The sequence below is a fragment of the Onychostoma macrolepis genome, chromosome 07 (assembly GCF_012432095.1).
Source record: "Onychostoma macrolepis isolate SWU-2019 chromosome 07, ASM1243209v1, whole genome shotgun sequence".
In the NCBI taxonomy this organism is placed as follows: domain Eukaryota; kingdom Metazoa; phylum Chordata; class Actinopteri; order Cypriniformes; family Cyprinidae; genus Onychostoma; species Onychostoma macrolepis.
In genome coordinates this window covers 24,401,685-24,428,816 of record NC_081161.1, presented here as the reverse complement: position 1 = coordinate 24,428,816, position 27,132 = coordinate 24,401,685, and the positions used below count along the sequence as shown (strand labels likewise).

General features: G+C 36.9%; 1 protein-coding gene across 1 annotated transcript in view; it reads left to right on the top strand.

Moving 5' to 3' along the window:
* The window catches only part of ptprn2 (protein tyrosine phosphatase receptor type N2), a 189,365-nt gene that overhangs the window by 15,930 nt on the left and 146,303 nt on the right, over window positions 1-27,132 (top strand). The window contains exon 2 of the mRNA XM_058781550.1: window positions 13,077-13,127. Coding sequence (XP_058637533.1) covers window positions 13,077-13,127 — 51 coding nt within the window. The remainder of the gene's footprint in view (window positions 1-13,076; window positions 13,128-27,132) is intronic.

Here is a 27,132-nt window from a genome sequence, read left to right as displayed (position 1 = left end):
ATATCACTAAAGGGTGCCTATTTGTATTTATTTGTCATATTATTAGTATTTTATAAAATGGTTACTTCCGGTCCTTGATTCTGATTGGTCAACAGCTGTATTTTATTCACAATAAAGCATCCAACAGTTCTGTGTTTTTCATAGCAGCATAAACAATCAATATAGCATCAAAACTGTTCCATGTATTATGTATTTCAACTATATTAACTATTATTATGTAATGAATTCATCTAATGAATAAATTTTGAGGCCACACCCTTCCCACGGAGTTGCTGATGTATGCACGACGTGTCTGTTTGGAAGCCCAAAGTTTCCGAAGTGCGGAGGGAATAGGCTATTACTGTATTTATTAGTTTTGTTTTTCTAGTATGATACTGTATGTCCATCAGTTTACACTCTAATGACGCTTGCAAACTCTAACTGTGCTACGAATCAGTCTGTTTTAAAAAACAAACAAACAAAAAAACTGACGTTTTCTGATGGTGATAGATAACCAGATGTATGTATGTGAGAAAATATATGGTGTTAAAACATGAAATGACACAGTGGATGAGAACAATCCTATTCTCTGTTTTTATTTGAGCTCCATAAGATTACACCTAGGAACATTCTTTTGCCATTTACTGTCACTGTCAGGAACTATTTTTTTTTTTTAAGTGGAAAATCAGCATTTAATGAATGTAAAAAAGTAACATATCAATAAACTCTGTTTTGCATCGTGCCTAACAATACCCTTTAGCCGTGACTTATTCACAGTACAGCATGACCTCTCACACCTTGTTGCTTACATAAAGTAATTATTTGCACTCATGAACCATTTAGGTGTAACTAAGGTTTCATTTTGAGGGTACTGCCCCAATGAAAATTAAAATAAATTTTTTTGCGTATGTTTTTTTTTTCCTGAAAGAAACTGACCTTCATGTGCCTTATTGTTATGTTTTCTCTTATCTTTCTCTACTAATATTGAAGAAAAGGAGCCATAGACCTGCTTCAAAACTCATTTCAATTAAGAATCAATTAAGATAAACAATACTCATGACCATTTCAATGGAATAAAGGCAGTGAAAACACATTTCTTACAACCATAAGAAAGCACTGGAGGCCTATAAGAACACTGCAATTTGCATTATAAAAAATCTCTCCCCAATGCAATTACCGTAGAGTTATTTTAGAAGTGTGAGTGTTATAAACATTACAGTGCCATTTAATCCAGATCCAGAGTCCATCTCTGAATGGGTTGGTAGAAACGAGTGTCTGAATTGGGGCAGTGATTCTCTCTGTGGCATGGGGAATAGTGAAGATTGGGTGCTAGAGGTCAGGTAAATTCATGGGCCGATTTTGAAATGCATCCTCAGGATGAAGAGACCCTGAAAGATGACAGGTCTGTTTCTGTGCTTGTTGATGGAATAAAACATCTAGACACTTTCCTGAACTATATGATAATTTTAACACATTTATAGCGATATAACATTTCCAAGAAAGAGTTTATGAATTATATTGGTTATCTACCTCAGTAGCTCCTTAGATCTGACCCTAATCCAAGGCATAGCACTGAATAAAGAAAGTCATATGTAACAAACAGAGAGTTACTTTGAAATGTTTTTGGTTAAAAAATAAATCCATGTAGTTCCAAAGAATCCATAAACCTTTTATCAGTGTTGGGCAAGCTACTTGGAAAATGTAGTGAGCTAAGCTAACGGTTACTCTTCATTAAATGAAGCTTCACTACACTAAAGCTACAGCACTGGGAAATGTAGCAAGCTAAACTAAAGCAACATGGCAAAAGTAGTTTACTACATCTAAGCTATTTTTTTTTTTTTTTTATATTGAACTAACATCAAAACCAAGTCAATGCTCTCTCAGTGATCAATAAAACTGTCAGTCAAGCAGATAGACAGGCATAATAGTTCAGGGTCCTGTACCATGGTGGCAGATGAACAAATTCAGAGTTATAGGATTAGTTTTGAGTTGACAAAACCAAACCACTCCAGTCTGGCTTTATTGGTACCATGATGTTGATCATCAGCTTTTTTTGTCAACTCAGGCTTTGATCCTGAGTTTGTAGAGTGCGTGCACATGAATGAGTGACATCAGCGGCGAACAGCCAATCACAACACAGAGCAAGTGTGATTCACTTCTCGTGAGAGAGCCAGTGCGATTCAAAACTCTTTTGTTAAAGGTTAAGAGATTAAAGAATATGAGGAATTTAAACACATTTCCACTGAAGTACTTGTCCATAAAAGAGGACAAATAAAGGAAATTATCTTGCTCTATCAGTGCAGTACAAGTGAAACTTGTGAAGTTAGTTAATATAGTTGATAATAGAGACTTGTAAGGTGACATGTAGTCATTTTAAAAATGTTATCTGTTGATTCTACCACTTATTTATATTAATATTAATTTAAAATAAATGCTTTATAACAATTGTTAAACTAAAAGTGCTTGTTTGTAATGGATTAATAATAATATAAATCATATTATAATTATATAAATCATATGTGAATTGTAATTTACAAGGTATTTTTTTATAAGGTACTTTATAGTGACCTTTAATTTGTAGGAAGATAAACTGGGGGAGTGACTTTTTTTTGTGTCAGACATGTGTCACTTTTCTCACATCTGATTGGTCCAATTTCACTTTGAGATCCCTAACACAGAACATAACCTGCCCCTGAGCAGGTTAGTCTTGGAGTGTAAGTTACTATGGCAATGAATGCAGCTAAAGCCAAGCCACTTTCATGGTATCTAAAACCCAGGATTGGTGCAAACTAAACTGAAACCGAAACCGAAAAGCTAAACCAGCTTCATGGTACAGGCCTCTGGTTAATTGTTTATTCAACAACTGTTACAAACCAATTTGTCAACAAAAATCATCATGTACAGGGCCGGATTTACCTCATATTGTGACATAGGCAAAATACATTTTTGCTGTCGGCTGGAAGTAGGCTATTGTGGCTTTATTGTATACAGATACATTTATACAAAGGGTAACACTTAACAATAAGGTTCATTAGTTAACATTAGCTAACTAGTGTAGTTAACATGAACTAAGAATGATCAATACTTCTGCAGCATTTATTAATCTTAATGTTAATGTCAACATTTACTAATGTATTATTAAAATCAAAAGTTGTTTGTTGACATTAGTTTAATGCACTGTGAACTAAAGTGAACTACCAATGAACGACTGTATTTTCATAACAAAGATTAACAAATACTGTAATAAATGTATTGTTCATTGTTCGCTGTTAGTTAATAGGCTACATTAATGAAATCTTATTGTATAGTGTTACCATGTATAGGCCAACAGATAGGCTACGTTTATTTGCATCCTTGCATGTGTCATTATATTATTAACATTTCACCAAAATCAAGTTCAAATACTAAGTTTTTGACCAGCGAATGTTTTCACCCTTCATTACCGCCACATCAGAGGCAGTAGCCAGTAGGCTACGTGCATCTCATTTACGTTTTCATGAACTTGCAGGTTCTGTCGCTATGTGGGCGCTCAGGTTTCTTAAAATTTTTTCTGTTATTTGGCCAAAATATCATATTATAAAATATTCAGCGCTTCGCACAAGCTATTCGGCTGTGACTCAACAGCAAATGTTAGACTACTCTCTGCTACTTAAAAACAAACAAACAAACATTAGCCTTTATAAATATAGTGTTTTTTGAGTAAAGAAAACGCTATACTTATTAAATCAACAGTTCTTTATTTACCTTCAGACTGCAAACAAGCTGAGCTGAGATGCTCTAAACTGCGCGCCTCACTTCGTTGACAAGAGAGGCGGGAGGACTAATGAGGTTTGACTGACAGTTTGAGGAGCCAATGGCGTTACGAGCTTTAGTGGCGGAGGCGTCACTTACTGATCCAGGATCAGTGATCCTTAACTGTTATATTTCTGATTTGAGCTCGAGTTTCAGAAATGCTTTGGAAAAATGTAACGTTAGCTTTTGTTGACGCTACCGCGCTACTTGATCAAAAATAGAGCTTCGCTACTGAAAAGCTAGTGACGCTACCACCACGCTACTGAGAAATGTAGTTAAACTACTTGTAGCGACGCTACTGCCCAACACTGCCTTTTACATGTGGTCACCATCCATGACCACTGCTTGTCTGAAGCTCGTAAACTCGTAAGAGTGGGTAATTACATATATTTTAATCAAATATGTTTAGGATAATGTCCCAGTATTTTAGTTATCACACAAATATGTCCATTAGGTTTAGGCTTTTATTATCATATGTGTGCATGAATAATCTCTGTAAGTATTTGTTAGGACTTCATACAGTAAGTAAAATAATGATTTTTATTTATTTATTAAATAAAATGTTATTAGGAACATATAGTCATCATAACACTTTCATAAATATAGCAGCCTATACAATGTTCTATATTTATAATATAGCTTTTTGATAACTGTAATTAAGGCTGTTGGTTGTTGAATGTCGTAATTATACCTATATAAATATTCTGAGAATAATAAAATGTGTAATTATATAGCAGTTAGTTTAGATTTTCATCCTTATTAAAGTTGTCTTCAGTAATACCAGGCCAAAAATGATTAAACAAGTCCAATCATAAGTGAATAGAGTCCCCTACCCTCCCTGGATCATATTGAATTAATAATTCAGAATCCAGGTCACTTGGCACTGGTTATTTATAACCTCACCAAAATCCATTTTCACACCACACTTAGTTAAGGCGGTAGAATTAGTATGGAGTGTATGCATTTTTAGCACCTGGGTCAAGCATATAAACAGTTATTTAACATAAAAGATGTTGAATATCCATAAAAGGCAGTAATTTAAGTGTGTATAAATCTCCTAGCCTGAATAAAACACTAATGCATGCTATCATCGCTCAGTATACAGTTCTGCATGTTTGCTTTAATCACCATAGAATGGGGCTTTGCATTCACTGCTGTTGTTGTGCATCCTCACAGACTGAACCTCTTGGGAAATGAGGCTCTGTGTGAGTGGTGGGAGGGTTAAAATGGATTCCTCATAAAGATGTCAGCCTGTAGGCTTCAGTCAAAGTGTCTTGCTGTGGGAGGGGTGAAGAGTCAGATGTGCTCAGCACCTGGTGTGTTTCCTGTGGCTCGGAGTAAGAAGGAAATTTTCATCAGGCACAGGCACAAAATGCAATCTGTGCTAGAGTGTTGCTTGCTAGTTGAAGAAAACTGTAGAATTAAATAAATGTTTACATTTTATTTTATCTTTCTGTGTGACACTGTACTGGTGCAATTGGCATCCGAGGGTTTCTTATCTCCATTGAAACGTGTTTTATGAATGCTTTAAATCAACAAGCTCCTTCTAAATTACTGCTGAGTGAAACAGTTATGTCTAAAAGCATGTTTTTGTAAGACAGAAGTAAAAATCCCATTTATTTCCCTTAGAGAAATAGTTTTTTTAATGATAACTTATAAACGTTTAAGGGCAAACCTATTGTGAGCTGCAAAGTTGTTAATCGATGGCATATGCTTTTGTTGTTTGCAATATTTAGAAATATTTTGTAAATAATTGTTTAAAAGAGGAATTCCTGGTGAAAACAACCATTACCATGATTCTGCAAAAAAAAAATATATATAAAAATAAATAAAAAAAGTTTATAATTCTTCAGCACAGTTACATAGCTCTCTTGCATACTTACGTTAGTCGCTTAAGTCACTTTGGATAAAAGTGTCTGCTAAATGAATGAATGTAAAATGTAAATGTTATTTTGATTTACCATTCTTGTTATTCCCCTAGTAAAAAAGTAATATATTTAAAATACATTTATTTCATACTAAGTATAGTTCAAATCTATTAACATATGTACTGACATATCGCTCGAGACTTACTGATATAAAAATTATAATTAAATTTTAGTTGGAGTACTACTTGTGCACAATGCCCATTTCTTAATATTAAGTCTAAAATGTGTTTTAATATCACTATTTATGAGGATTGTATCATCTTTGAATAATATCAGTCTTTAAAAGCAAGATATTTAAAATGTACTTGCAATAGTTTCACTTTAGCACAATCAAATATACTTCAGTTTATCTTTAGTTGGACTTCAGTACTACTTCCAGACAATCAAAGTGCATTAATTACAAAAATAGGTACAACTGCAAGGTATTTTTAAGTATGTAAATATGTAAATATATTTGTATTATTCTTAGCATGAAATAATTGTATTTCAAATACATTTTAGTATTATTTAATATTTTGTTTTTAGTATAGAAGTTAGTATTTTTTTCACTAGGGTCAGAGATTTCCTTATATTTGATGTTGTCTGATTGACCTGCTCAACATACATATATTTAAATGAATGTTGTTTGTGTGTGTTTATTATAACCGTTAATCAGGAGCGCCGTAACAGGAGGGAAGGTTAGGCCGATTCCAATGGCCCTGTGAGGGTGAGGGGGCCCGGAACACGAATTTTTACCAAGGGAGACCAATATATCGACTAGTGAAGATGACCTAGGGCGGGGGTCACCAAACTTGATCCTGGAGGGCCTGTGTCCTGCCGAGTTTAGCTCCAACTTGCCTCAACACACCTTCCTGGAAGTTTCAAGTGTACCTAGTAAGACATTGATTAGCTGCTTCAGGTGTGTTTGATTAGGGTGGGAGCTAAACTCTGCAGGACACCGACCCTCCAGGACCATGTCTGGTAACCCCTGACCTAGGGCTTCAGTATTACTATTACAAAAATATTGTGCTAGGCCAATTGATTTGTAATGGTCTGGACAATTTTTAAGCTTTAATTATGTTATCATAATGTGATCATTTTGTTGGGGTTAATATTCTAATAATGTTCACAAAAATAATTGTCCCTTATATATTGTCTTCTCATTACACAGTTTTGTCGCTAACAATGACTAACAATCTTAAAACAAGTGTTTTATTTAGACTGAACCATTTTAATCTTATCGCTGAAGTGTTTCTCTTTAGTGTGGTGTGCCACGGGAGCCTCTTGTCTTCCCTACAGTGAAAAAATAGACTTCAGCTATTACTCTTTAATTATGTTTCCTTTTAATCAACCTCAGGAGCCAACAAGCACAGGCCGGCCAGGGTGCGCAGACACTCTTCAGAGATAACAAATGGTTTTGTCGACCTGATTTAGGAGCTAGCGGCAGGCAGAACGCGTTTTATCCAGACAGCCGTCGGAGTGAGGAACGGGGATAATTAATATGGAATGCTGATGAGAATTCTGACAAGTTCTAATAAAAGAGGCAGAGTGGTTTGATAAGACTTGAGTGCCCAGGAGTAATTACAGAGCTTTAAACAGTGTGTAGAGTAGAGTTTAGTGTGGGACTGTCTTCATGTTTAATAGAGACAGAATCTTCACTTGACCCTCCCTCCACCATTGACAGGCCATTTATTACAGCCGGCTTTCTGATTCAGCATGCCAATATCAGCACTCCGCTGCATGGCTAATGTCTTTTAGCAAGATTTTCTGAGTAGATATGAGGTCTTTTTGCAGACTTTATTTTGCTCTAGTTTGTTGATTCTTTTTGGCTCTTTTATGGATTATGACAGTAATGACAGCTGTGAGGGCATACCGACAGGGACAGAGAAAGACAGATAATAAAGCAAATGTGTGGGTTATAAAGTGATCTCAGAGGCTTGAGAAAGGAGAAAAAAATATGAAACATTTCTCTACTGTCGACGTAATAAATGTATGTGGTAATGAAAAAGGGAAAGGCAAAATGAGAGCTCTAATTCTCACTCACTCTTTTTCTTCCTTTCAGGGACATTTGTCTTTCCCTTGTGCTTTATCAAAGGACAGCTGCTAAAGAGTCCCTTGGCCATGTGCGCACACACACACACATACACACACACATTGGCACGTGTACAAAGCTCTGTAATCTTTCTTCTTGTCACCTAAGAGCTCCCTTTCAGTCTCGTCTCCATGGAGACGGCAAACTGTTTTGTGTCACAGTTTGTGTTCTGGTCGGTTCAGCCTCAGCAGTCTGTGTGTTCGCATCTAATCCTGCCTCATCTCTCTAGAGCTGATGTTCACAATAATTACATGAACTTTTGTTATTTTCTTCATGCATCCACCATATCAGTGGTCAGTAGGGAGACCTGTCTATTTCATTCTTATATACTCCAGAGATGATTGAGTGGAAGGTGGCGCTCAGTGATGAGTGACTCAGAATCAGAATCAGAATGAGCTTTTATTGCCAGGCATGTTTACACATGAGGAATTTGTTTTCGTGACAGAAGCTTCCACAGTGCAACAGAATGACAGCGACAGAACAAAAAACATAGATAATACAAAGAAGAATTAAAAAATAGAATAAGTAAATAAGGAATAACAATATACAAATTGACAATTGTATGTACAGGTATATTACAATAGACAGTTTTGTATGTACAGGTATATTATGTGCAAATTGAAATGTAGACTAGGTATGTGTGTTAGATAAATAAGTGTATAAGTGTATAAATAGTGTGTGTTCCACAATTATTGTCAAGTGTTCATGAGATGGATTGCCTGAGGGAAGAAACTGTTCCTGTGCCTGGTCATTCTGGTGCTCAATGCTCTGTAGCGCCAACCAGACGGCAACAGTTCAAAGAGGGAGTGTGCTGGAGTATGCTATTTTTGCCAGCCCTTTTGCTCACTCTGGATAAGTACAGTTCTTGGAGAGCAGGGAGTGTTGTACCAATGATTCGCTCAGCAGTCCAGACTACCCTCTGTAGTCTTCTGAGGTCAGATTTGGTAGCTGAGATGAACCAGAGGATGTGCAGAGGACGGATTCAATGATGGCAGAGTAGAACTGTTTCAGCAGCTCCTGTGGCAGGTTGAACTTCCTCAGCTGCCGAAGGAAGTACAACCTCTGCTGGGCCTTTTTAACAATAGAGTCTATGTAAATGTCCCACTTCAGGTCCTGGGAGATGGTGGTGTCCAGGAACCTAAATGACTCCACTGCAGCCACTGTGCTGTTCATGATGGTGAGTGGGGGGAGAGCAGGGGGGTTTCTCCTGAAGTCCACGATCATCTCTACTGTTTTGAGCGTGTTGAGCTCCAGGTTGTTAAGACTGCACCAGACAGACAGCTCCTTAACCTCCTGTCTGTAAGCAGACCCGTCACCGTCCTGAATGAGGCCAGTAACTGTGGTGTCGTCTGCAAATTTCAAGAGCTTGACAGAGGGGTCTTTAGATGTGCAGTCGTTGGTGTAAAGGGAGAATAGCAGTGGGGAGAGAACGCAGCCCTGAGGAACTCCAGTGCTGATGGTGCGGGTGCTGGATGTGTATTTTCCCAGCCTCACTAGCTGCTGCCTGTCTGTCAGGAAGCTGTTGATCCACTGACAGACGGAGGTGGGTACGGAGAGCTGAGTTAGTTTGGGCAGGAGGAGGTTTGGAATGATAGTGTTAAAGGCCGAGCTGAAGTCCACAAACAGGATCCTCACATAAGTCCCTGGTCTGTCTAGATGTTGCAGAACATAATGCAGTCCCATGTTGACTGCACCGTCCACAGACCTGTTTGCTCTGTAGGCAAACTGAAGAGGATCCAGTAAGGGTACTGTAGGGTCAGAACGAGTCAGACAAATTTAAGATTCGATTCAGAACATCGAAACATGAGGAGCCGAAATTCCAGCAAAGCCCAACAGGACGTCATAAATCTGTCCATGGTACTCTCGCGCCATGAGTCTGGAGCAAGCCTTACCAACAAGCCTCTTTCACAGAACAGCTCGCAACATTAAGACAAAAGAATACTTATTGATAAGTACAATGCCGGAAGGAGATTGTCAAATTTGGGACAAGTAATCAAGACTGATGGTCAAAGAGATGGCCATCACATGCGTTCCACGCTGGAAATCACGAGCTTCTTTAGATTGACTTTTCCCCCACACATACAAGACAAAGACTGAGACTGAAATTCTTTAGGAGACCTTTTAACCTCTCTCTGGTCTTCACCGAACATGTCCCTATGTCCAGTAATGTCCTTCAGGTGGGCCAGCACCAGTTCTTTAAAAGACTTCATGACCACAGACGTTAGAGCCACAGGCCTGTAGTCATTTAGTCCTGTAATTTTGGATTTCTTTGGGATGGGGATGATGGTGGAGCGTTTGAAGCATGAAGGGATTTCGCACAGCTCCAGTGATCTGTTGAAGATCTTTGTGAAGATGGCAGCCAGCTGGTCAGCACAGGATTTCAGACAGACTGGTGTAACACAGTCTGGGCCTAGTGCTTTTTTCCTTTTCTGCTCCTGGAAGACCTGGCGCACATCATCTTCACTGATCTGAATTGCAGGTGTGGGGGAGAGGGGGGTTGCTGGAGTTGTGAATGGTTGTGTGGAGAGGTGTTCAGGGCGGGTGTGGGGTGTTTTTTTAAACCTGCAGTAGAACTCATTCAGATCGTCTGCCAGTTGTTGATTCTCCACAGTGCTGGGGGATGGTGTCTTGTAGTTGGTGATCTCTTTCAGACATTTCCACACTGATGCTGAGTCACTGGAAGAGAATTGAATCCTTATTTTTTCAGAATAATTCCTCTTTGCCTCTCTGATCTCCTTTTCCAGTGTGTATTTGGCCAGTTTATACAAGACTTTGTCCCCCTTCCTGTAAGCATCATCTTTGGCCTGACGGAGCTGTCTGAGTTTTGCAGTGAACCATGGTTTGTTGTTGTTGTAAGTAAGATGAGTCCTGGTAGGAATGCACATATCTTCACAGAAACTGACATAAGATGTTACAGTCTCTGTGAGCTCATCCAGATCGGTGGCAGCAGCTTCAAAAACACTCCAGTCAGTGAGGTGGAAACTCACTGGAAACTCATTGACTCTATAGGTCAATGGATGGAATCACACTGAGCAATGAAAGGCTGTGAATCACATGCTTCAGCATCACACCTCTCTTCCTCTTTTGTCATTTAGCATATTATCCATCTGTTATTATTTTTATATCTCATTCCACTGACACTTCTCTTCTTTCTTTTACAAATGTTCTGTGCCTTCCTGTTCCTCTCCTTTGCCAACTGATATGAAAATAAATGACACATCATTATTATGAAGAGGGATCATTTAAATGATCGAATTCAACAGCAAAAAAAATATATAGAGTGTTGACATTAGTGATGCAAAGTCTGATTCATTTACGTGAACCAGTTCTTGTTGGACAGATCGGCTCATTGAACCGGTTCAAAAAGCCGATTCATTGGTTCCTGACATCATCAAGCAATACGCATTTATTTTCTAATAACTCAGTGCCATGTTGTATCAATGAAAATTTCAAAGAAGTCATTTGTGTCAACACATATTGAAAAATTTAAAAAATAAAGTTATTTGTGTGAAAGCATTTGCTGATTATTGCCATATAATTCATTTAAGTTAATGGTGTTTGTGGTCAATTTCATTTGCGGATCCTTTATGTCAGATACGACTGACTGACCAATATTGACTAGCCTACAACTTGAATAAGATTCCTAAAAGTTTCACAGCTACAGCACACATTACAGACATTTATGCACAAATGCAGATATGTTCTACATGTCTACAGTTTAAAGTCTTATAAACTCCTTGATTTTGCTTAAGGAACTTTAAATATAATATGCATGCACAATAAACTGTTGTAAAATTAATTTACATCACTTGACAGAAAGGTTTTTGCAGATTTTAATAAAATGTAAATCAATAACAGTCATAATAAGCATATTTCAAGTACGCACCTCAGTCTTGCACAGTATCGTCAACTCACTCATCAGAATCTTCGGTAATCCTCGACAAACTTCGCCACGGCTCATTCAGTTCTTTTTGAGTTGGACGTGCTACTTTGGCTGTGCATTAGGGGTTGCACTAACTAATCGACTAGTCGACTTTAATGCTCTGCCATGACGCTTATGCTTGACGTCGACTATAGAGGGCGCAACAATATAAGAAATATAAGAAATCTCTGAAGGACTTCCACATTTAAGCTCCGTTTCCAAACAGTTAAAATGACAAATAAATGCATACTCTGAAAGCGCTCCACAAGACATGTGCGATTATATTACTGGATGCTCGAAATTGAACGGGAGAATGCACGTTTAAAACAGCTTATAGTACAGGTCAGTTAATCGACATTCTAATATAATGTGCTGCTGCTCTGTAACGCACACACATAGGCTTCAGACAGTAGCGCGTACATCATGCGCAGATCACGCGCGCACAGAATCGTTCAGCGCGGAAATGTATTGTCAACACTGTTCGGCGATTTATCAATAAAATAGATTAGAAACTGAAACGTTCAAGCATATATTTCTTATTAACTAAATCCCACAGCTTCATTACTAGTAGAGAGTAGCTGCCAGGTAGAATTAATTCACACAGGCAATCGCTCTCACTAATGCATTCATATGAATGTAATCTTTACTGTGCAACTTTATCTGTATGTGATTTAGAACGAGCAGAAATCTGTGAGAAATATAACGAATATAAAGACAAAAGAACTGATAAAAATGAGCTGTTATAGGAGCAATAGCCATGTGGGCGGCACTGTGTCGTATGCCATAGCTGTGCACAAGGTGTTTGTCACAGCTCCAGACTTATTTGTTCATTAATGACGTCATCAGTGACTAGTCGACTTCGAATCGACTTTCTTCACATAAAAGTTGACTTTAAAAAACCCCTACTGTGCATACTGCATCATCAACCCGGATCTAAAGTTCGATTCAGTTCGATTGTGAGAACCGCTCGACCGGTTACTTCCTGAGAACCGGCTCAAAAGAACGATTCGTTCAGTATCACCAAATTATACTGGTGATACTGATCCTAAAATGTAAGTTGCTTAATACTAACTTGTTTTTTTAATTATAGCTGTATAGCTACAGTATATAGAGCTGTTGCATGCACTAAAAGTGATAGCCATCCAGTGTCGAACCAAAGCATATGTATTATAAATAAGGATATTTCAAAGCTTGTTTACTACTCAAATTAGAATTCCCACTAATTAGAAGTCTGTCTTAAATGGCTCATTGTCTGCTTTCTCGAGTTGCATTTCGATATAGATCAGCAGAAACTTGATAAGCTGTACAAACCGCTTTTATGAATTCCCTCACCCATGTCAGTGGCTTTCCATTCCAATAATGCAGATTTTTTTTGCCCCCATAGGTTGTCTGTTTGGAAATGAGGTATGCGAGTCGTACGAAGTCTGCATCAACGGTGAGTCATTAAAAGATTACATTTTGCACTTTCACCATTTAAAATAAATGGTTCTCATTAAAACTGCAAAAAGCTAAGTCTCTTCCAAGCTGTCACTCTGCTACCCTGTGACTGTCTTTCATTTTATGGCTATAAATGATCTTGTGTTTTGATTCTTTTTCTGGGGACATGTGTTTCTATCAAACTGACAAATTCTCTTTAAAAGTCTGCACAACAAGATTATGATGGAAATAAAAGGTATGTGTAGAACATTTAATTTTAGTGAGAAATTAAATGTTAGATTAATATGAAGGTTTATTTATTTACAGTGTTTAGTTGTTTTAAACCTGGGGCCTGTACCATGAAGCTGGTTTAGCTGGCTAGCCAGGTAAGTTTCAGTTTAGTTTGCACCAATCCTGGGTTTTAGGTACCATGAAAGTGGCTTGGCTTTTAGCTGCGTTTATTGCCATAGTAATTTACACTCCACGGCTACCCTGTTCCGGGGCAGGTTATGTTCTGAGTTAGAGATCTCAAACTGAAATTGGACCAATCAGATGTGAGCAAAGTGACACGTCTGACACAAAAAAAGTCACTCCCCCAGTTTATCTCGCTCCAAATTAAAGTTCACTAGTACTAAAAAAAAGATTGTCTGGCTTTAATGATAATTACTTAGAGTTATTTTATATAATTATATGATTTATATTATTATTAATCCATTACACACAAGCAATTTTAGTTTAACAGTTATAATTTATTTTAAATTAATGTAAATATATATAGATCGCATGTAATATAAATAAGCTGTAGAATGAATAGATAATGCTTTAAAAAGGACAACGTGACCTCAAAGAAAGCTGATTATCAGCATCATGGTACCAACAAAGCCGGATTGGAGTGGTTTTGTTTTTTCAACTCGACACTAATCCTGTAACTCTGAATTTGTTCATCTACCGTCATGATACAGGCCCCAGGGGTGTCAACCTCAGTTCCTGGGGGGCCACAGCCCTGCATATTCACTAAAAAATGTTGGGTTAAAAATAACCCAACTAGTAACCCAACTATGGGTTGGTATAGCACCTTCCCATCTATGGGTTATTTTAACTCAATGAATTGGGTTAAAAAATAACCCAACTAGTAACCCAACTATGGGTTGGTATAGCACCTTCCCATCTATGGGTTATTTTAACTCAATGAATTGGGTTAAAATCCAGTTGGGTTAAAAATTACCCAACAGTTGAGTTAATTTATATTAATTCAGATCAGTATTTTTATTTTTTTTAAAAATACAATTACATTATAAAACTACTTTGTTTTCAAATACAGATTGTTTATTTAAATATGCAAATAATACATTAAATATTTTGAAATGTAAAACATTTATATTAAGTACTGTAAATTCATGTTTACAAAATAAATGTACAAGAACGTGTAAAAATATTAAATTCAAAACACAAGTGCACGTACAACTAACATTTTCAAGATGTACAGTGAATTCAAAACCAACAAATGTGTCTCAATTCATATTCATTCATATCAAAACATACACAAATGTGCAAATACATTACACAAAACAAACATAACATACAAACATATCAATAAAAATCATAAGTTATACAGTTTCTTTCTCAACTGCATACACAATCTTTACTTGTCACAATTTCTGAAAGCTGACTCTCAAACAGCAGAAGCACACACAAAATCTGCAAAACCATACACTAATTCTCAGCCTTTGACTCGGTTTTCAATTTCATAAAACACTTTTTGCAAAACACACTTAATGTCGATCATGGATCAAATCGATCCACCATGGCAAACAGCGAATATTTGTGTTGTTTAATGCATTTGAGACGTTATGTTTTCCTCAGTGTATTACTGACACGTCACAGGTATATTTTTCATCTGTAAATGTTAGAAAGTCATGCAAATATATCCATTTTGCTGTCAGGAGTGGGCGAGGCTAAGCGAGCGAACGAGTACTGCTGAGCGCATGCGCGTTACACAGACGGAGCAGAATAGAATAATAGCGCAAGAATTCAGAATACAATATACATTCTGCTAAAATATTTGTTGTTGGACATTAAATGTGACACACAGAATTTTAATCCTACTTATAAGTGTATTTTTATGATAGCTGTAACTGTAAATCAAATGTAAAATGGCTAGTACAGCCATACTAGCTCAAATGAGTTAAATGTGTGTTCCTCTTATCAGTTAAAATGTAGTCTGATTTCTATTATTTATTTTAATTTTTAATTCAGTGATTTTAACTTTTGATTTAGTGTTTTTAATGCTTTAAAGAGCCATGTTAGATTGCAATGTTTTAATGTTCTAATAACCATAAAAGGTGCAGCTGTCATAAATTCAGAGAGAAAGGCTGCATGGCTAGAAACCGCTGATCAACTAAATGCTCGAGTAGCAACCATGTTAAAATGTCATTAGCCTATTTTGGGCACAATACATTAAATACAGTTGGTTGTAGCCTATTTTTTATTTATTTGATTATTTAAGGTGTATTTTCTGTATACTTTTATTTTTGGATTAATAATAAAGTCAACTAATTGTATGTGAGAGAGTCAGTGGTAATATCAATGCGTTCCTATTGGTCAGTGTTAGAGGAGCTCAGCTTAGCCGGACAGTTAGCCTGCTCCGGACCAGGTTAGTTTGCCAGCATAAGTTGCCACAGTGACTGAGCTTGAGCTATGGTAATTTTGCTTTCAGAAACCAAATCAAGTGAAAATAAGTCAGAATTACTGAAATAAGCCTGGCTTATTTGGTAAACTTGTTTTATGGAACAGGCCCCTGGTCTAACCCAAGTTTATTTTGAAATGATGTTTTCATTATATTGTGAAAAGCAACCAGTATGTTCCCAGCCTTACCTGTGCTGGTGTGATGTAAATGTATCTTTGGAAAGGAAGAAAGAGCTCCTCATGAGAAACAGTTGTGTAAAGGTGGCTTGATTGTTCTTATTAATGGAACGAGGTCAGGCAGTAACTGCAGAATGATCGTTGATGGACAGCTGGGGCCTGTACCATGAAGCCGGATTAGCTGGCTAGCCAGGTAAGTTTCAGTTTAGTTTGCCCCAACTCTGGGTTTTAGATACCATGAAAGTGGTTTGGCTTTTAGCAGTGTTCATCGCCATAGTAACTTGCACTCCACAGCTAACCTGCTCAGGGGCAGGTTATGTTCTGGTTTAGAGATCTCAAACTGAAATTTGACCAATCAGCTGCAAGCAAAGTGACGCAATAAAGCCACTCCTCCAGTTTCTCGTACTCCAAATTAATGGATGCTAAATAATAAAACATTTTTAAAGATAAAATCATCTGATTTTTTTAGAGATAATTATTTTTAATAATTATTTTATATTATTTATATAACTATTATACCCTTAATTCATTACGCAAGCCAGCTTAGTTTAATAGTAATTAAGCTTTTATTTAAAATCAATGTAAACATATAGATAATATGCAATATAAGTTTTAGAATCAATAGCTTTAAACATGACTACATATGAGCTTCGATTTTTAAGTGTTTTTATACCTATAAACATTATCAACTCTATAAACTAACTTTACAACTTTTACTTGCACTTATATGGTAAGATGTTTTCTTTAAGTTTTCCTCATTCATGGATAGATCGTTGCTGTGTAAATGTGTTTAAATTCTTCATATTGTTCAATCTTTTAATCTTCGCACTGACTCTCTCACAAGAAGTGAATCACGGTTTTAAGGCATGTGATTGGCTGCTCATTACTGATGTCACACTTTTATGTGCATGTGCTCCATTAACTCAGGATAAAGCCTGAGTTGACAGAGAAAGTTGATGATCAGATTCATGGTACCAACAAAGACAGATTGGACTGGATTGGTTTTGTCAACTCAAAACTAATCCTGTAACCCTGAGTTTGTTTAGGTACATCAAGGTTCAGGCCCCTGGTTTGTGTGGGACTACCATCTTTCTTGACACACCAAAATATCAAGTAACAGAAGAGCGCTGAGCAAACAACATTGCTGAACTACCATCTTTCTAACATTTCTCAGAATGGAAAGCAATGTTGTGTGGCCTTCAAGAGAGAAAGTGAGGGACTGAATGGGGACTTGGCTAGTAAAATGACTTATCAAGTCAAGTCCTTTCAAGATCAGGCTGTAGGTGAAAAGAACCAATCAAGGTTTAGATGTCAGAGAGACAGTCTGAGATTTACGTTGTGCTGCTGACTGATTGCAGATCAGTTTCTGTCAGCATTTAAATTCTCTCGGTGGTTTTAGTCTTGTCATAATTATCAAATATCTGGTTTCTTGTAAACTTGTATGCCTTTATGCCTAAACAAGAACCTTTTATTTGTAATCACCTCCTTTTTAGTACTATCCCAACTTCTTAATGACAACTCTTTATCATGTTCCTATAGTAATATTTTTTTCATTTCAGGTGTAATTGTTATCAGGGTTTGCAGATGCTTTGACCTCAGAATTTGATGGTTTGATGTACTGTAGTGTTGTCGCAGTACCTTATTTTTTTATTCTATGATATTCAATACCTTTTACGATACCACAGGGAAAAATGGCCACAACATTAAGGCCATAAAATTTGAAGAGTACCGTAATTAAAGTATTGTCTTATTAACTCAAACTCTGTTGTCTGTGATTGCTCAGGCTTGATAGCTCTGAGTGGGATTATATAATAATAATACAATTATCAATTCTAAGACTGTTGCTGTTAGAGAGAAGAGATTGAGAAAGCACAGCTGGTATCTGTAGAAAATGTACTTGTTACGACCGTTTCTTTTGGTAAAAATATTTGTTGTATTGCTGTTTCTTTTTTTTCCCCTCTTGCTCTCCTCTTTGGTCTGCTCTCTCATAGGTTGCATGATGCTGTGGTGTCGGCGCATAATTGGTCGCTCTATTAAGGCGGAGTCTTTTAACAACGCAGCTTGCCAGTATTCGGGGAGCTCTTTGTTGGTGCAAACACGAACGGGTTCGGAGATCCTGGATTCCTCCTCCGGCCAGCGACCAAACTAATGTCTAACAAATGTTTCGTGGCTAAAGCTTAGTTCTCATTTTTGTTAAGATACAGCACACTTTGTGAAACAGAGCGAAGGGGTGTCCTGCCCGTTTATTTTGTGTGAATTTGTTTGGGTTTTGTTTTTTGGTTAGGTAGTTAGGTAAGCTGGCTGTATTTTATTTTACAGTGTTATCAGGTTATTTAATTTCTACTTTTTCGTTCTAGATTTCTTTTATGTTGGCCTGTGGCCACCCCGAAGAGATTCTCTCTAGGTTTCACCAATAATCTTTAATAAACATCACAGTTTTGCTTACTTAATCGGTGTGCTTGTTTGGTCCCCGACCGGAGTGATTTCTTGTTTTTTGGGAATCCATCACTACTATTTCTATAATGCCCTTATCGTTCCCTAGACGCGGGGAGTAATAGTACTGAAGCAGTTTCAGGTATTTCAAGTATTTGTTTTGCAGCGCCTAAGTTAAAAAAAAAAAACTGTGTGTAAAATAAAATAATGTGTTAAAATAACGTGTGCTCTTATCATTTCGTGGACAAAATCCCCCAAACTTCACCCCTATTGTGAGCTGTATGTAGGATATGAGCACTCATGTGTTTTCAATGCAGCTAACCTCCAGCCACTTCATGTCTGGCTTTGTTCTTTTTACCTTTTTCACATTAATAATGGAGGCTTGGACTCATCTGTTAAACTGTCAACTTGAGATTTGAGTCAATGGTGGAAGGAAGCAGTTTTGCATTCAAAATGTTTTTTAAAGAAACTCCACGGTTGTTTCTTATTTACACACTTGTGCTGTCACAAGTTGTATCACATTCGTAGTAGCAATGTGATTTCGCTCTATAGTGATATCACTCGGCCACAAGTGTGAAAGCAACACAGTACATTGACCAAAATAATTTCTGATACCTGTAAACTTACTTGGAGCTTTTGAGATCAAAAGTTAATTATGTAAGCATTTCTTTCATTTGTTCAGAGCTGCATTTGGAACCACATGTATGACTGTTTTCTCTTGGTGTGGAATGCATTTAAAGCTCAAACAAGATGAGCACCATTTCAAGTCATTCACTTCAATTAAACAAATGCAGTGAAGGGTGAAAACCCTAGTACTCTGGGAGTGCTGTCAAACCTTAGGACTTATGAGGGAAATATCCCAAGGACTGTCAGGGGACTTTTATCTCCCCTCAGTTTCTTTCCCCATCCTTTGCTTCGTGTTGTTGCACAATCTGTTCTCTTGAGAATGATTTGGAGTGACAAGATTTATTTTTGATGGATGGGCTGCTTATCCACTCTTTTTAACAGAGACAGAAAATAAATCTTTAAACTGAACATGCTTGATCCTGCTGCTGTTATCTTTATACCTTTGGATGCTGACTCACCTCATCTTACAGAAGCAGAATGAAGGTCATCAGTGGCTACAAACAAGCCCATAATCTGGTAATGCGAGAGGATGTGGACAGGGTAACGAGTTGCATTTTCATAAATATCTTTTTCCTTTCGTTGTTACCTCTAGCGTGGTCTTTTTACCTTTCTTGTGAGACCCCGTCAGTCCTTCCACTACCTCTTCAGCACCCTGTGTGACTAGATTAGTGTGGGAATCACCTCCGGTGGGTGATCCTGCACTACCTTACTGTCATGTAATATTGTGGCACTGCAGGGAATTGTCCTGTCTCAGTTCCTGTTCAATTTCTATAGATGTACCAGAACAACACCTGCTCATGCCACCTGCAGACATTCACAGAAGACTTCTTTGTTGACAATGCAGAGCAGTCAGGAGACAGGAAGCTGGTGGTGGACCCAGTATTTTGGCATGAGTGAGAACAGCCTGCAGCTGAACAGAATAAAAAAAACAAAAAAAAAAACAGAAAGACACTAGATGGTGGAGAAAACATGGAGCTCTAGAGGACCGTTAAGACCAGTCATCATTCAGAATGAGGTGGAACAGTCTGAGAATTCAATTAATAATCTAGACGATGCACGAACAGCCAGAGCATTGAAATGTGGAGTGCTTTTTATTCTCTGTAGTTTGTCATTGAGCCCTTAAAGGGTTAGTCCACCTAAAAATGGAAAGTGTAACCCATAAGACTTTAGTTCAACTTCGAAAAACACAAATAAAATGTGTAAAGCAATAATGGTTAAAGGTGCAATAGGTGATTGCCTTAAGAAACATTTTTTGTTATTCTGGTTGAAAGTCTATTCACATCCTGATAGCAATCATTAAGTTAAGTGGTCTAAATGTATTTATCTGTATTTATATATTCTGTGGAAGGTGTAGGACCAAGAAATGTTCATCCAATCAAAACGCTCGGTCCGAGCGTTTTAATTGGCTTTCCTACCTGCCTGTCAATGTATGTATTTGCATACCTCTGCGCACCCGGTTCGCACAGACAGGATACGTCATCAGCGCGATCACGCACGCTGTGCAAAGAGAGCGAGAATGGCAGACAAACATCAACAACCCAATCTTCCTTCCTGGTATTGTAGTATTTTTACTAACTGTGCTGTAAAGTTTTCTCACCGGTGAATGACACATGACGTAGCCCAGCGGTTCCCAATTCCAGTCCTCGCGCCCCCTGCTCTGCATATTTTGCATGTCTTGCTTAGTTAACACACCTGATTCAGATAACCAGCTCGTTAGAAGAGAGCTACGTGCATGAACTGTGTTCCGATTGACCTGCTCCCTACACAGTGTCCGTTGCTCCCTGAAAATCCTTGTTTATTTATTTATTATTTATTTCACTTCCGAACATTCACTCACGGATTTGCGCAGCGTCTTCTCACACAGACGAAACTTACTAGAGAAGTGTGAAGTGTGACATAATATACCTCTGTAAATAATTACAATTTAAATTCATGTCTCGCACACTTTAATGCCCTTTGTATGGAACATACGCTTTGAACTGGAATCATGGCGGAATATCTGGTGATGTCCACTTTGCAGGGCACTTATGAACTACGGTCGAACAGAACAACCGTCGGATGTGATAAGATATAGCCTACATATGAAATGTGCAGAGCGGGTAGAGCGCGAAGACTGTAATTGGAAACCATTGATTAAAAATATCTTCATTTGAGTTTTTGAAGATGAAGGCTAGTCTTACAAATGATTACGATTTTCAACGACATGATGGCGAGTACGTGATGACTGAACTGTCATGTTAGGCTAACTTCCTCTTCAAGATGCATGTGGGTGTCAGGGAACATACTTTGTAGATGCTTAAAATAAGCGGCAACACTTTAGAATAATGGTCCGTTGTTAACAAGTAACTATGCAGGAAGTAATAGGTAGTACTACATTAACACTTAACTTAATACTGTTAACTAATAGAGAAGCAAGATTAACTAAGCAGTAAGTAGTAACAATTTTAGGACAAAGGTAGTTCCTTATTAAATATTTGAGAATTATTAAATAAAAATATCCTCATTGAGAACTACTTGCGAACTATGACCAATTAATAAAGAACAACCAATTAATTACTTATCACAACAGTAACGTCTTAAAAGTTAACAACTGGGTTCTTTGTGGAAACTAATTTATGAATATGATATCCCCCAAATAAGTCGGCTACATTTTAAAATAGTGACTACTACTCTTACCAAAGGATGGAGGTTTTCTGTTTATTTCAAACAAAAACACAGAATAATAATAAAAATAATTCATTTAAAAATGTTAATAATTAGGAAGTGATTGAATTAGTTAACAATTATGAGCTCTAGTTTGTGTCAGTTCAGTATGCCTCTGACTCCAAAAGACCTACCTTTAGTGACAGTAGGCTGGGGAGGACTTTTCTTGAATATAAATAATGATGTTCTCTTGACAAAAACAATTCACATCCTTAATGAATGCATTGACTGCATTTATATTGTGTTAAGCACAAAACTGCATATTCCAGATTACAGTGTCTGGTAAAATATCACTAGTGCATCACACAAATGTATGACTGTACACTATGTGCCAGATTTAAATATGTTAAATAACTTATTAAATTACTTAGTAATTACTGAGTGGTTAAGGTGTTTTTCACTTTAAAATAATGGTCCAGATCACTAGTAATTCCTGCAGGCTGACAAGCTAACGTTTGAGTAATTAGTGAGGGGTTAATGCATTTTTCACTTTAAAGCTAAAGTGCTACTAAGGAACTACTAGTGATCTGGACAATGATTTTAAAGTGAAAAACACGCTAACCATTCAGTAATTACTCACACGTAAATTAATAAGTTATTTAACGTTTTATATCTGACACACTGTACAGTCATACATTTGTGTGGTGCACTAGTGATATTCTACCAGTAGATCATTTGGAGTGGGATACATATTGAACTGACATAAAACAGAGTTCATAATTGTGAAATAATTCAATCATGAGCTTGTCAGCATCACTTCCTAATTATTAAAATTATTAAGTGAATTATTGTTTTTATTATTATTCTGTGTTTTTGTTTGAAATAAACAGAGAACATCCATCCTTTGGTAAGAGTAGTAGTCACAATTTCAAACTGTAGCCGACTTATTTGGGGGATATCATATTCATAAATTAGTCTCCACTAAGAACCCAATTGTTCACTTTTAAGACATTACTGTTGTGATTAGTAATTAATTGGTTGTTCTTTATTAATTGGTCATAGTTCGCAAGTAGTTCTCAATGAGGATATTTTTATTTAATAATTCTCAAATATTTAATAAGGAACTACCTTTGTCCTAAAATTGTTAATACTTACTGCTTAGTTAATCTTGCTTCTCTATTAGTTAACAGTATTAAGTTAAGTGTTAATGTAGTACTACCTATTACTTCCTGCATAGTTACTTGTTAACAACGGACCATTATTCTAAAGTGTTACCAAATAAGCATCTAGTGTTGGTGGTGATAGGAAGTGCTACTGTAGTTATGAACTGACAGATGCATATTGTACACACAAAACAGAGGAGCTTTCTCAGAAACACAAGTTATTTGACTGCTGTGTTTATAAGGTATTGGGAGCTAGAATGAGCACTTTTGAAAAGGAACAAATCACTTTTGAGTAGCAGAGTAGCACAAGAAAAATCTACAACTGTATGTAAGTCGCTGTTCACTGAGTAATCAGTGCTTTCGCACTAAATAGATTTCCTGCTAATTTCTTTGGCAGTGTCTGTACAGACATTCACAGAGACTGCTGCGCTATTATCAACCGCTTGTGCTTGCCAGTCTATTATTATGATTTTAATCAGATTCAGATTCGCCTTTCCCTAAATGTCATGTGAAAATGAAAACAGCTCTGATTATTCGCCTGCTATAACAGTCAGATGGTTTGTTCTCATCTTTAGTGGGTGGTTCTTGGCTAGAATAAGCTGTGAAGTGGACCAGACTTTACACCGGTAGTCAGAAGTCTGGGTCTGTGAGACTAGGAAGTTTTTAAGAGCACCAGGCAGTATGTGAGTGGGTGTATTTTATTGCCACGTCGTATTCTTCTACTTTATGCTTGAATTACATTTGAGATTGAAGATTACACCAGTGTTGACTAATGTGGATATGTAACTCTGAGGATGTGCCTGTGATAAAGCACAATTGAATAAATATGTGATTATCAAGGACTTGCACTCTGAAAGCATTGTGTGGACATCAATAAAAGCTTTATTTAGTAAGTTTAATTCAGGTAAAATTGTGATGCTGGCAGAGCAGTTAGTGCTTCTTTTTAGATATATGCTGTATTTATACAGTACTTTTAAAAGTGAGTTTGTGCACAAAAATACATAAAATATGTTAAAAGTTATGAGCCAGCAACTGTTAGTATTAATCTTTACTTTCCCCAACATTCAACAAATACCACAATATGCACATGAACTGGCTTCCAACAGTTATTTATGGTGCGTCAGTTCAGATCCCTAATAATGCTGGAAAAATGCCAGAAAAATGAGTCTAAACACATTATTTTAAGAGCATTTCAGTTTTGATTTATTTGTTCTTGTTGAGCTGCCAGCTATTGATTCTCTGTGATCTGTCCTCCACTGAATGATAATTACACACTCAGACCATCCATAAAGTAGAGTACAGTGTTTGAAAACATTTTAGTATCAAGGGGAATCATATTAAGATGTTAATGTTAAAAAGTAAAATCAGATACATACAGTGTGATATGATATAATTCGTATTTCCACCAATGTGTTTGAGGACATGCTACAGTATGTGCTGGAAATTTTCATTGCCCTTATTTCACCACTAACTCCCGCCATTATTTACTTATGCCATTAAATAGCTGAGAGTCAAACAATGTAAACCTGTCTCTGTAAAGGCTAAGCGACTGATGGCTTGGCTGTGGGTGCCCAAGGTTTTTAGAAAATATACAAACTCGCAGGAAAGCTGCCAATTAGTCCCTCAACCAATTAGACCATTCTTCCCAGAGACATCATTCAAAACAGAGATATAAAATGTCTAGCAGACTACAACTACAAGCTTACACAGGACACTCAGTATATTCAAAATCAGAATGCAAGTCATTATCCGCTTAGACAATCTAACCTTTTCTGTTTGGACAGGAGCTGTATGTATGTGTGTTTTCACAGACTGACTAGTGCCAAACCGCTTGACATTTTCTATACTCTGAACTTTATCTTTAAAACCTTGCTTCCTGTCATTATAACAAATTCTATGGTATTGGAAGCATAACTGCTTGAAGGCCAGGATATTGTAAGATTGTGAAAAAGCTTCCAACACTATTTTCTCTGTGGCCTTGATCATTTACAATTTTTACTAAATATTTTAAACTCATTTGAAAAGAAGGTTTATGTATATACTTTTTTTAATGACTATAAGAAATGATTTGGAATTCCTCCTGGAGTAGCTTTGAGTTTTGAGTTGATGGATAAAAATTAACAATGAAGTTTCACCATGTTTTTTTATTCTCTGTGCAAAACATGGTTTAAAGTTTTAATCATGGTTCTGTGTTATTTGTTCTATTCAAAACACGAAGCCAGGCTTGTTGTTTTTATGAAATGGTTATTTTGGTGTTATTGGCTTGCATTATTGTAAACTAAGCTCTCACTCTAATGTGTGAACAAAAGTCCTCATAAGGTGTCATATCTATTTTAAAATTGCAACTTGCTCAGTTGCAAGAATGCAGAAATGGAATAACAAAAGAAACAGAAATGGAACAACTGCCTGAAAAATGAAACCACATATTGTATTCTACACTGTGATGCAGGTGATATGAAATTGGAATCATTATGGTGACATTATACTGCCTGAACAGAGATGTATTTCCAGTCGGCAAAAGGCAAAGGACCTTTGGATCCTATCATTAGAAGGAACCTGTAGGTAATATGCTATATTTTGTTGCTTTGGTCTTAGGTTGAGTAACAGAGATTTTGTCTTTCTTATATTGAATAACTCTGAAAAAACGCTTCAGAAAAAAGTAACACCAGCACCTTATACACCAGTATTCCTAGTGTTCCTTCATTGCAGACTGCATTCCTCTTGTCTCTATTTCTGTATGCATATAGAGATGCCCACTTACTTTTACAATTTAAAAAAGATTGAATCTGTCATGAAACAAGCACTAATTTGTTTTTGTATTTTTATTTCAATTATCTGAATATTGTAATGGCCAAATGATATGTTGCCAAGGTGATATATTTTAGCAAGATTCAGCATTCAAACATCTGTTTTTCTGTTTGTTAATTTGTTAATAATAGGCATGCTAATAAGTAACTAGTTAATGAGAATTGGTCCCTATACTAAAGAGTTACCAGAAATCGTTATCAGTTGACCATGATAATATAGTACATAATGTCTTGGTAACAATTACACTGCTTTATTGGCTTAACTTTCAGTGAGATCTGCAAATGAACTAATTGCCTCAATGAAAAAAGGCCTCAACATATCCAGATAATCTACTGAATTTGTGGTTCTTAATGCTGCAAAAATGGACTCCTCTTCTGTGGCACTGGCTGTTCTTTATCTTCATTAGTATCACTCTGTGGTTCACTCTGCACTGTGGAATCGATTTTCTGCGGCGATCCGTGTGGTCTGTCTGAGACTCATTATAGTAATGGTTTTAACGTTTTTGAACAGCTGACTGGGTATCTGAATAAATTTGAAGCTCTCTGTTGTTCATTGTGGCTGTTGCCTCACATACGACCACCGTCTCCTGTTCTGTCATTATCTGCCCATCTCATGACTTATACACCAAGGTCTCGACTGACCAGCAGACCGGGAAAAAAATTCAGGAAAAAGAGCGAAAAGCAGAATTACTATCGATTTGGTTGCAACATCGTGTTTCACTTGTTTCATCGATTAACATAATTGCCTCAGCATTGTCAATGAGAGACGTGCTTCACTGCCTCATTCCCAAGAGCTCCGTTTGCATCCTCACGACCTGCTCTCTTACAGCCATTGAGGAGGAAATCGTGAGTTATTGTTATTTGTGAATCTTTGGCTATATTGCAGCAATTCGTTTCAGGTCCTCATCGTCTCTGACGGCAGCTCGGTTAAATGTGTGTTTAATGTGATGGGTTAGGAATCATAACCTGAGAGGAGGGCAGGAGACATTTCAATTGTTTTATAGTTTGCATTAAAGAGTAAAGCAGATCCAGTGACCTCAACTGACTGGACAGGGAAAGACAAGGTTAAACACACTTTGTGCTGTAATATTGTCTTGTCGTTTCCTAGAAGAATTGCTTTATATCTGTTTACTCATGGGGAAACAAAAGAGATGAGAAAAGAAAACCACTTAGCAAGTCTGGCCTCCACAATTTGCTCTTAATGCCAGTTCCTCAAAAAAGAGAACATCTTAGATATGAGACACAAGTTTAACGTCTCATTTTTGTCCCTTCTGCCAAATGCACTGGCAGACTAGATTTATTTTATTAATTTTTTTTTTTTTGTACTGTACTGCACAGAAGTGTCACATAGTATAATATAAGTTTTCTAGTTACTCTGTATTTGCATTTTTTTCCTACTGTTTGTTTCAGTTCAGTAGTTTCAGCAAATGATTTGAAATGCGGTCTGCTTTCTTATTACACTCCTAATGCTCTCAGTCTGTGCAGTAGT